This window comes from Ruditapes philippinarum, unplaced genomic scaffold (genome assembly GCF_026571515.1).
Source record: "Ruditapes philippinarum isolate M1 unplaced genomic scaffold, ASM2657151v2 ctg75_1_1_1_1, whole genome shotgun sequence".
Taxonomy (NCBI): domain Eukaryota; kingdom Metazoa; phylum Mollusca; class Bivalvia; order Venerida; family Veneridae; genus Ruditapes; species Ruditapes philippinarum.
In genome coordinates, this window is record NW_026859947.1 from 421,365 (window position 1) to 433,571 (window position 12,207).

The following is a 12,207-nucleotide window of genomic DNA, read 5'->3' on the forward strand; positions in this document are numbered from 1 at the left end:
ATTAGAGACGAAAGAAATTCAGACGTTTTAGCAATTCCAATGCCAGTTAACAATTCATTTAACAATACTTTTACTACATGCCGTACTTAGGAGTGAAAAAATATAACTATGACAAATTTAAATTTAGTGATAATATTTGCATTTATCACTCTTCTTAATTTACAGGATGTGTTTTCTGCAGGTAATTTTTATCTTTGACAGTTTTTCTTTGATAGATATTCTCTCTCAAAATTTTATGCAATATTGTTAAGCTAAACATTTTGATAAATTTTGGCTTCTTTAAAATTAAGTTTAAATGGAATGGAAAATTTTACTCTTCAAATAGCTTGAACATCAAAGTGAAGAGACCTGGAATGAAAATAATATGACACATTTACCATAACTTTTGGATGAAAATTAATGATTTATTAATAATCGGTAAAGACTTTTAATCGCTTGTCAATCAAATCATTAATCGGGAATTATAATTAGATAAATCTTCCGTTTCCCTTCCTTCGGCAGAATGTGACGTCACATCAGTAAACGTGACGACAGATCAGCCATGTACTGACGTTGATTATGACGCCATCGTGATGCCGAACACAACAGAGGAAGGAACAAACATTACATACACGTGCAAAAGTCTGCTGACACGTACAAAGGCCCAAATTGACTATTGTCCTGTACAGCTTTGTCAAGCAAATGGCACGTGGAGAGAAGCAACGTTGTCATGTGGGAGTAAGTTATTTCTCATCTTTGCTTGATTTTCCTACTAAATTAGAAATGTTCCACTGATGTGTTATTAGTTCAAATCGACCGTTCGTATTTGAATGTTCATTTATTTTCCTTACATGTAAAATTGCATGTTATTACAAATAAGAAAAAAGAAAAAGGTTGGCATAAACATTAACAAGTGGGAGTGATCAAATTTAAGTGTTAAATTCGTAGTTTTTGAGAGCAAAAACTTCTTGGAAATACATACAATTGTGCATTTGCAATAGCTTGGCGCGGCCGCCCAAAAGCAGCCAACCCGCCAGGCGATTTCTTTTGTAAGCATATATTAAAGTCTTGTATTTTCATAGCAGTACATGTAATACCGATTTCCGCAGTCACTTAACTAATGGTCAGATTTCAATGCAAATTTGGTTGCACAATACCTCAGAGGTTTAAATTAAATTAAACATAGGGTACATTGTGGTGGTCTAAATGACAAGGTTGCAGAATATCTGCGATGTTTAGACACCAGTCCGCGTGGTTATGGCTTTTGTAAGTAATATACCCTCAGTATTTTCGGAAAAGTACACCATTTTCCGGAGTTCACCATCAACTAACCATTTGTCCGATTTCAATGCAAGTTTGCTGATGCATAGCTTGGAGACTTTTCTTACAGGCATATATTTGGCTTACAGGCATATATTAAGCCACATTTTGTTCGGTCAAAAATGCCTACGCGTCATAGACTTTAGAAAGTTATTATGTCAGTGTAAATAGTCTTATGCTTTCCCGTAAAATTATATTATACATAAGGTAAATTTTATGCTTTGTTGACGATTGGGTTGATTAACAGGTTCTGAATGCATAAATGGGTCATCGGAGGATTATATAGGCAGTAGAGTGTGCACTGTTTGCGGCAAAATGTGCCAACGTTGGGATAGCCAATCACTGTGGCCACACCCCTTTACCGAGAACTCCATGTTCCCGGAATATAATGTTACATTGGCGCATAACTACTGTCGGGATCCAAACGGAACCAGGGGCGCCCCCTGGTGTTACACAGAGGATAACAGCACAGAATGGGAATTTTGTGGCATCCCGAATTGCATAGGTATTATATTTAATATGTCTGGATAATTTGATCAGCCTACTATCATTGATTTAATAGTAAATTAAGCCGTGATTGGTCGATTTGAAGTTTTTATACATTCAAAAGTAAAAAAAAGTTCGTATGCTTTACCGACATGGACAGTTGACATCAAAGTCAAATTTGTTACATAAGATTGTGAAACAAATATAGTAGAAACAAACACGACTTTTTAGTCATAATTTAGTAAGGACTAATCGGCAAGAAGTTCCGAATGTAGATTATAGACTTTTTGAATTTTTAGAAATGCTTACATGTTTAACTACGTCTATATATCATTTTAGTTTGCAAACCGCTTTATCCATTATATGGTTATAATATCGAGGGTTGACCGCAAAACTGTTGTAAGTCCTTCTTTATTTCATATGAGTTATTGCAGTTTTGCAGTCAATCCTCGATATATGGAACGGTTTTCAATTTTATATCCAAAAAGTAATTCTGTAACAAAACTTTGAAAATCTAAAAATCATAAATGTAAATGTTTAAATTTTTTACAGATATAAAACATTTTTATTTCAGATGTAACTGTTGATCAAGGCATATGTCCAAATGGTGTGTATTCGTATATTTTCTTCTTATTTATTGAATCTTAATTTTTTTTCGATGCATGACTTTTTTACATAGAAATACTGAAATATAAACCATAAAACTTTCATAACAATGGTTCGCCAGTAACAATAAAACTATATAGTCACATTAAACATGTACATACACGACCTGGTATCTCAATTTTTTGTCGACTACATGAAACGATTTCTTTTACGTTTGAACAGATTATTGCGGAGACCCAGAGCCAGCCCTTACCACAGACAATGTGTGTAGTCAAACCATGATGGCCGGTGGTTACCTGAGGAACATCGGTTCCATCATTAAGTACGTCTGCAATGGGCTGTTAAATGGCTCCCACTCACTGGGAAATTATTGTCCCGTGAGGACCTGTCAGGAAAACTTCTACTGGACTTCAGTGTCACTTTCCTGCGGAAGTATGTACACGTTTTTCTATACCGTAAAACAGCATGCCTCAAGATTTATGCTAATTTTCATAAAAATTTTGAAAATGTATTTGAAATTAAAGTATTGTGTAGTGAAATTAAATATTGAAAACGGCATTTGCAATCCACGTAGTTTATGGAAAAGTCAAAATATGCAAAATATCCCTAATTGCGTTAGTCACGCAATAGAAATATGGTGATAAATACTGCAAAATCGGTCAGTAATTAATTATCACTGCAATCTTATATATCTTTTTACTTTTAAGTTTGACTTTCATGAAATATTTTGACTCATCTGGAAGCATATAGCTTTAATGTGTACATAAGGACATTGACAGTATAAATGTGTTTACAGCAAGGGCACTTGGTCACAATGTTCAACGTCCGTTTTCAAGATTCTTTACTGTATACATGTATGTTTCTTTTTAAAATCAGAAATTGGCAAAAATAAAAACAATTAAAACACGTATCAAAAAGCGTATTTTGTAGATCGTTTGTGATGTCGAACAATGGTTTTTATTCACTTAATACATATAAACGTATGTTTTATAAATGCGTACATTTTTGTGTGTGTAAAATACTTTTTAAACCAGTGAATGAATGCTATGGGGCGGGACAATCAATGAATTATACTGGTAAAAGGACATGCAGTGCCAGCGGTCAAGCTTGTCTACCTTGGAACAGCCTTTCTCCACAAGCGCACAACTTCACCTCATCTGACTTTCCGGACACAGACAGTACGCTGAAGTATCATTTATCTCTATCTTAAATATCCAAAATAAATTTGTATTAGGCACATACATGTATAAGCAACGAATAAGTTCAAACCTTTTTTGCTGTTCCCCCAGTGCATATACACGTTAGTTTGAATTACGAGTAATAAAGATCTCGAGTAATAAAATAATTATACAGTCACTTTTCATGCACATTTTCTTAAACTGCCACATAAGCGTTTGATTTTACATAGAACGTACACACAAACGTAGAAACACTTGACAATTTTTGCTTTTTATTAGTGTCAACATAGATATCCTTGTGAGTCAAGCATCCGATTTGAATTTTGAAAAGTAAAGGATTTCATGCAAAATTACACATGTTAAGTTTTAAGTTTTCAATTATATATAGTAATATATCATCAATATTTTATTGTAAGGCATATTTTTAATTGCAGTTACTATCTAACATAATGTCGAATATTGATATTTCAGTTCACGAGGCTGGCACATACTGTAGAGACCCGAATGGTACAGAAGGTCAGCCATGGTGTTTTATAAACGAAACGACAATGGAGTATTGCGAAATCCCGGAATGTTCAAGTAACGAATCTTACAAATTCTTACAAATTACTGGAGTACATTTTTACATGGATTTTTAACATAATATGTAAACTTAATTTTCCTCATTTTCGTAACTCTGCAGCTCTGATCACAAAAAAATCTTTCGACAGATTTCTGTTGTAGAAGAAATCTTACGATTAATCTCCTTTTATTAAAATATCTTAAGAAAATCTGAAGTGCAAAAGCTGTCGTAACTTTACGATAGGTGTTCCCCATTCGTAAAATACAGTTTGTTTTTGTAAAATGTGATTTATATTGGTGTCGTAAATACGTTACATCTTTTTCCTGTAAACAAAATACCAGATGAATTGAAAGGTATTTGTGGACAAATGGATTAGTATCACCTTCCTAAGTCGCCTTTTGAACATAACCAGCCCTAAAGTTGATTAAAGGAACCCATCCACTGTTAGGTGCCCGCATGAAACAATTCACAGAGAGTTATCTTCGGGTTTCCTCTCTAGGTGACTGAGATGTTCAAACAGTCGCTATGTCGGACCGTATTTGGTACAAAAACGAATATGGTACAAATTTGTACCATATTCGGCCGAATATGGTACAACTGTCTAATTGTACCATATACGTATCTGCAGTTTTGGGGTAAAATGCCTGACCAAATATGGTACAAACTTGTACCATATTCGGATGAAAAATGTACCACATTCGTTCCGAATATGGTACACACTCATCATCGTCATCATCATCATCATCATCATCATCATCGTTATCTCATCATCATCACCATCATCATCATTATCATTATCATCATCATCATCATCATCATCATCATCATCATCATCATCACCATCATCATCACCATCATCATCATCATCATCATCATCATCATCATAACTACAATTTGCATCAACGTCATCAATAACCAACACTCTAACGCACACATCTGCTTACCAACCAAAAAAGATTGAATATCCAATGTTTCAAATTCAAATAATTGACACATACAATGTATTTCTATTTTCAAAATTTACTTTCCCTTAATCAAGACAACATATTATAGATTCAAAACTTAAACTAAAATTATTAAGTTTTGTTTTATTTTTAGAATGTTTACATGAACGCTTTAAAAACGTTCTTTACAATTCTCTTGAATATTGAGTAAAAAATCGGACCAATTTTTTCGTATTCAAATAAAAAAAAGTTTAGGGTCGGGCGAAAAAAATAGGTAGGGTCGGGTCACCGGAACCAGACAATTTTTTTCTTTTCGCCTAATGTTTAGGAATACAGTCACACCTGTCTAAAGCAGCCAGTCAAACATCCTTATTTTTGGAGAGATATATTCATTTAAAAGAGCTCAAAATCTCTTAAATCGGATTTTGGTGAAAATACACTTTCGAAAAAAAAAGTTTTAAAAATTTGAAAATTGCTATTAATGATCTTGTGAATTGTTTGGGTCAATCTAAAACTACTGACCAAAGGATATTGAATTATATCGAAGAAATTCTATCGTAAAACAACTGCAAATGCATGAAATATGAATTTCGTTAGTTATTTTTTCGGCCCAATTTCTTGTTTATTTTTCGTATTTTCTCATGCAATATCTTCTTGTCAGAAGTTTTAGATTGACCCAAACAATGCACAAAATCATTAATATGGCTGACGCGACGTCATTCGACCAATCGAATGCGACGTCGACATTCCTGCAACGACGTTTGCTTAAAGCAATCATATCTGGACAAAACCTACCAATTATTATTAAAATGTATTAAAATATAAGCATTAATACCTAGGGGTATTAAACGATCAAATTTTCCAAGAAGCGCTGGCGCGCTTCATGGATTTGCTCGCCTACCTTTACCCTTACAAGTTCACACTCTATGAACATAACCAAAATGCGATAATCCTCAAACTTTTACAGAGTTACCTGGAGCAAGCACGTCTCTAGTCTTAGAGTACTAGTACTTAGTAACCAGTACTAAGCAGATACATTCGCCAGTAATTGACAACTGTCCTACTTGAAACAGCGGTAGGGGAAGAATGGCCGTAGAAATCATTTCGTGACCAATCTCCACGAAAGTATCTGGCCCGCCCGAGAATCGAACCCAGGCCGCCTGCGTGCCAATCTGACGCGCAACCGACTGAGCTAGCCGGCGAAACAGTTACACAACCAGCAAAATCCATGTAAAGTGTGGTTAGGTTAGCTGTTTCTGTTACTGCTAGTTACGACGACGACGACGACGACGACGACGACGACGATGATGATGATGATGATGATGATGATGATGATACTTTTGTCACTTCCAATATTAGGTTAATACAATGTATTTGAGTTTGAAAAAAAGTTTACACATCGGCAGACTATTTCATTTATTAAGAAATACATAATTTATGTACCATATACGTAGGCCATTTTCATTTTATGAGTTTTTTTGGTATGTACCAAATACGTTTTGGCGAGCATAGAAAAACTTATTCCAACCGAATATGGTACAATGTTTGTACCATATTCGGTCGAAAATTGTACCATATTCGGTCCGAATATGGTACATTTGTACCATATTCGACCGAATATGGTACATTTGTACCATATTCGTTTTTGTACCAAATACGGTCCAACATCGCTATATGATCTTAACAGTCATGCTTTAAATATAGCGCAATCATAAATGTATTATTATTATTATATTATTTTATTTCGAAGTTGAACTATTGTAAGTAAGTAAGTAATTATCATGCAAAAACAATATAATCCGTTATCTGTTATTTTACAAATGCATTATTGTCAATTAAAATATCACCGATCTTACTAATGCCAAACATATTTTTTAACATACAGCATTGCCAGTAAACTATGGAAAGTGCAAACCTCCTAGTAAGTATAAAAGCTTTTTTGGGGGGAATATAATCTTGGAAAAATTACTTGTAAGGGCACTTACATATGTACATATAGTATGTCGTTATGTGATCTGGTAAAGTTTCAACTTTCAAAAAATATAGAATTATTCCTAACAGTTCATAAATTACGATTACAAGATCACTCTTAATAAATTTTAAGAGCTACTTATACAAGATGGCCAATTCATATGACTTTTCGACAAATTGCAAAGGTAAAGGCGATTCAGCTAGATTTTAGTTGTTTTTTTTTTAAATATTTTATTTAAAAAGCTAAACTAAAGAAATTATTTTGTAAATGGATATGCTTTCCCATATTGATGAAAGTTGAAAATATCTAAGGAATGTCATATATATGTTAGACAGGACTGATTTTGAGAATTTGGCTCTCTATAAGATGTTAGAGGCATTTTGAAGTACAAGTGGTATCTTGGTGTTTTAACCTATTTAAGGTATGCTGAATCCGATAAAGGTGGATACCAAATTGAAAAACTTGATCTTGACCATTGAAATGGCCATTTAAAATGACCATTAAAATGGCCGCCAAATTTCTATATCATAAATGGATGATATATCAAATAAAACTTTAAAGGAAAGGAAAAGCCTGAAATTTGTTTAGTTTAAACATAAATTTGTCACAAAGCATGTTTAGGTAAAAACAAATTAGACACCAAAACAGAATTAAAAAAAAAAATCCAATATGGCCGAAAAATCCAAGATGGCGGACATTTTTAGTAATATAGAAGTAATATTAAAGATACTACTGAAAATTTTAAGGCATTTAAACATAAGAGACTAGAATTTAAGAGATAAAAACTCCTTTGAACCATCACTATATTTAGGGTTAACGCAGCCAACACTACACTCTTCCCTGCCCTATCTGCTAGATATAGAACTTTCGTGTATTTTATCTGGCACTCTATGTGTGAGGGGGTTAAAACATGTGCAGTAATTAAAGGCACCTTTCTATGAGTACTCTTGGACTTGGACTTTGGTGTTCGTTTTTCTGTTATTGGTCGTCGTCTTCGTTCTTCTGTTATCGGTTCTCGTCGCATTTCTCTGTTGTCAGTTCTTCTGTTATTGGTCGTCGACTTTCGTTCTACTGTTATCGGTCCTCGTCGCAGTTCTCTTGCTGTTATTGGTCGTGATCTTCGTTCTTCTGTAATCGGTCCGGTGTCAGTTCTTTTGTTGTGAGATGTTCTGTTGTCGGTCCTCGTCTCTGTTTTTCTGTTAACGGTCGTCGTCTTCATTGTTCTATTATCGGTTCTCGTCTTCGTTCTTCTGCGTTCTTCTGTCATCGGTTCTCGTCTCTATTTTTCTGAAATCAGTCTTGGTCTACGTTTTCTTGTTATCAATTCTTCTGTCATCGGTGCTAGTCTCTATTTTTCTGTAATCAGTTTTGGTGTACGTTTTCTTGTTCCACTCTGCTGTCATCGGTGCTAGTCTCTATTTTTCTGTAATCAGTCTTGGTCTACGTTTTCTTGTTCCATTCTTCTGTTATCGGTGCTAGTGTCTATTTTTCTGTAATCAGTCTTGGTCTACGTTTTCTTGTTCAATTCTTCTGTCATCGGTGCTATTTTTCTGTAATCAGTCTTGGTCTACGTTTTCTTTATCAATTCTTCTGTTATCGGTGCTAGTCTCTATTTTTCTGTTATTAATTCTTGTCTCCGTTGTCCGTTGTCTTGTTGTGAGCCCCAAAAGATATATTTCACGAGTGGCGCAGCCACGAGTGAAATATGAACTTTTGGTGTTCACAAGGTGAAATATATTTCGATCTTACACTAAACTAAACAAATTTTCTTTTTATTATATGCAAATGAACGTTTTAAAAGACATTAAACCTAATACTGAATGAAAAGCGCGCCAAATAATAATACAAAGTGACGTCATTTACGACGTCACGTCTTTAAGTTGGTACCCAGTTCTGTGCACGCTGGTATTTTACTGAAACAACGTAAGGGGCTTAAATTCAAAACAGTGAAATTATCAAAGTGGTAATTTCACTGTTTCAAACAGTGAAATTACCAGTTTTATATCACTGATATATTTCTATAAACCACCGAAAAGCATATAATAAAAAACTATAAAACTAATGTTAGTGAAAGTCATATCTGCTAAAAATATAAACGTTATCCGCAGTAGCACAGCCGGTTAAGTGATTGACTGATGTGTGAGAGGTCTATGGTTCGATTCCTACTGTTGCCTTTATTAAAGACCTACTGTTTGTTTTGTTTGTTTGTTTTTTTTTATTGGAGGGGGGGGGGGGGGGGGGGGGTGTGCAGTGTATATTTTAAAACACTTTTTGTCTCGGTTTTTGTTGTGTTTATGGCATTGAAATGGTATTTTTTAACATTTCAAAATAATCTTTAAATTAAATATCAATTTTAAACCATAAATACCATGATAAGTGCAAAATAAATGAAAACAAAATGAACAACTTAAAAAAATCATTGCTACAAGTAATTTTGAAAATTACGGAACACCGGAAGTGACGTTTTCCACACTTTCTCCAGGAATTGAATTCGTTTTTACGAGATAATAATTCCCAATTAGAAATATTATTTCGTTTTAACGAAATATAAAATCTTAATTAAATCTTAATTATATATGAATGTTATCATTAATAACTACTGTTTCATTTCAAGGAGAGAGTTTCTAAAAAAGCTTCTAGCTTTCTACTTAATCCTTTTTGCATTTTATTGTAATATATTGTGTATATATATATATTTGCTGAAAATAAAATATTGTTTAAACCAAAATCTTAATTACGAAATATTGATTCGTTATTACGAAACATTATTTCAAAATAACGAAATATTAATTTGTTTTTACGAAATATTTATTCTTTGGTAAAATTTATAAAGAAGGATTTGAAACTAAGTTTATTGTTAAATATAAGTCAAGTAAACAAAACATAAAAAGTGATTTTTTTTTCAATCTTATACGTCTTAGTCTTATACCTTAACGCGCTAGTAAAACAATACTGTATATAACTGTTAATTGAGCCATCGTTATATTTGGTGGCCAATCTCATTAAAATCAGATCATATTGAATAATCATTTGATTTTGACAAGAATAATTAATTGCATCATATTGTATCATAGTTTTAATGGCATATTTTAGTTTTTTAAGCGGCCATTTTAAATTGACCTTTTGAAGGTGAAGGTCAATTTTATTTTCTTGGTATCCACCCTCATCGTCTTCAGCATACCCATATTAGGTTAAAACGCTCAAGATATTACTTGTACTATAAAATGCCTCTAGCATTCATATTTTCTTAAAATCAGTCCAGTCTATGTAGTCATTTTTTTGAATTGATGGACATTTTTAAAAAAAAACCGCAAACATTTTTACATAGAGTCCGGGTAGATATGTCTGATGTTTACCATAAATTACTTGAAACATTTGAAATCATAATAAAAGTCAAACTTTTATATGATTGTTTAATAATAAAAAATACACCCGGATATTCAAAAATTCGAAAATATGAGAAATGCATCCGGATATTTGAATATATAATAAAAATGCACCCGGATATTTTAGATTATTGAATCAAAAGCCATTAATTCTTGTTGATGAACATCTTTTATTTGAATATTGCATCTCTTCAAATTCTAAATATATTTTTCAATTAAATCATCAGACCTAATGCTTGTGTTACTGTTGTTGCATGTCTTTTAAAATAAAGTCATGTAATGTTAATTTTAGATTTCCATACGAAAAACGTACTATACAAGCTGTTGAATGAAAGCAGGAGTGGCTTTGACCTCCACGACTCTATCCCGTCAACAAGAACGCCGACCTCGTGTTGCCGTCTGTGTAACCAGCGTCCTCCGTGTGTAATGGTCACTTACAACAGCACAGGGGGCGCCTGTAACTTGTACAAGGAGAATGCTACAGTTTTAGACAACGTTGAATGCACTGCAGACAAATGCTATCTGATAGAACATTTGTTTTAAAATCTGAACAGTTCATTCAGATCTTTTTTTCATGTTACGTCATATTTAGTTTAAACATACAATATCCATAATCATTGCAGTTCAATTTATAACACCCTTACCGTATATCACGTGCATGCTAAATGAATACATATACAAGAGAAACTTGTATTGAAATATTATGCCCTAGCAGTGCAAACTTATATTGTTTTACATGCAAAACCAGGTGACTGTTTAGCTTAGTGTCAAAATGATTTCAACTTGAAAAAATCCAGTCTTACATATTTCTTTCTAATATCATTCAAGAACAATAAATCTTAAGGAAAAGAATGAAATTGTTCAGTATTGGTTTGCTCCCCTTCATAACATATTGCAGCTTATGCTAGCTAAGGCTGAAGAAGATCTGGATCAGGATCAAATGAAACTCAACTTATTATCAGTGCTTAATAAAATAAAATGGTATATAGACAAAACATTAAAAATGCTGACTTGCAAAAACAACAACAAACAACAACAAAAATAACAACCTGTGATACAAACTGAGGAACAACATTATAAATTCAAGAATCGGATCAATTTAGTATTCGGATCAACTATTAAATGCATTTATCTTGTCAAGTAATAACAATATGATTTAAAATTTCCCGTAAGCCGAAAGAAAAGAAAGACTCTTGCAGGATTCGAACAGTGAAGTGTGAACAGTGAAGTCGGTATATTTGACAATCCGCCATGGAGACACGACGGGATGTGTGAGTATTAAATGCATTAAGAATTTTAATCTTAGAAAAAGAGTTAATCCCCCTTCAATCTTGCATTCGAAGGGAGAAAAAAAACTTGTAAAATAACCCCCTCCCCACCGTATTGCATTCACAGAGAGAATAACACACTATTAAACAATAGTAAAATTCTATACTTTATATCAATATAAAACATTAGTTCTGATACCCAATACTCAATGAAATCAAATTTGTAAATTACATAACATATCAATAACAGATATTTTAGAATTTATTTCATTTTATAACATATTAGTTATCGATTTTCTAGAATTAATTTCATTTTCTGCAATACAACGCAAACATCTAACCCGCGTGTCAAACAGATTGATATTTGCTTTAGAAACTAAACAAAATAAACGAAATGGTTTACAATCATTCAAATTAGATCTGCGTTTATGTTTTCGGAGATAAGGGTTTTTCTTCTTCAAGAGACGCTTAATGAAAAATAATTGCGATTATTATTGTCAGATTAA

General features: G+C 33.1%; 1 protein-coding gene across 1 annotated transcript; it reads left to right on the forward strand.

The window, feature by feature from the left end:
• Positions 1-497: 497 nt before the first annotated feature.
• On the forward strand, positions 498-11,171 carry LOC132758384 (plasminogen-like). The gene is made up of 8 exons (XM_060750058.1): positions 498-717; positions 1,547-1,804; positions 2,360-2,392; positions 2,614-2,823; positions 3,426-3,569; positions 4,041-4,148; positions 6,961-6,996; positions 10,726-11,171. The coding sequence occupies exons 1-8, from the start codon at positions 573-575 to the stop codon at positions 10,974-10,976; spliced, it is 1,185 nt and encodes a 394-aa protein (XP_060606041.1). The 5' UTR covers positions 498-572; the 3' UTR covers positions 10,977-11,171.
• The last annotated feature ends 1,036 nt before the right edge of the window (positions 11,172-12,207 follow it).

Excerpts from the sequence above, each read along its gene's own strand:
- LOC132758384 (XM_060750058.1), top strand. The coding sequence starts at position 573 with ATGCCGAACACAACAGAGGAAGGAACAAACATTACATACACGTGCAAA. Across the intron at positions 2,393-2,613 it reads TCAAGGCATATGTCCAAATG|ATTATTGCGGAGACCCAGAG; the intron begins GTGTGTATTCGT and ends ACGTTTGAACAG. Across the intron at positions 3,570-4,040 it reads TGACTTTCCGGACACAGACA|TTCACGAGGCTGGCACATAC; the intron begins GTACGCTGAAGT and ends TTGATATTTCAG.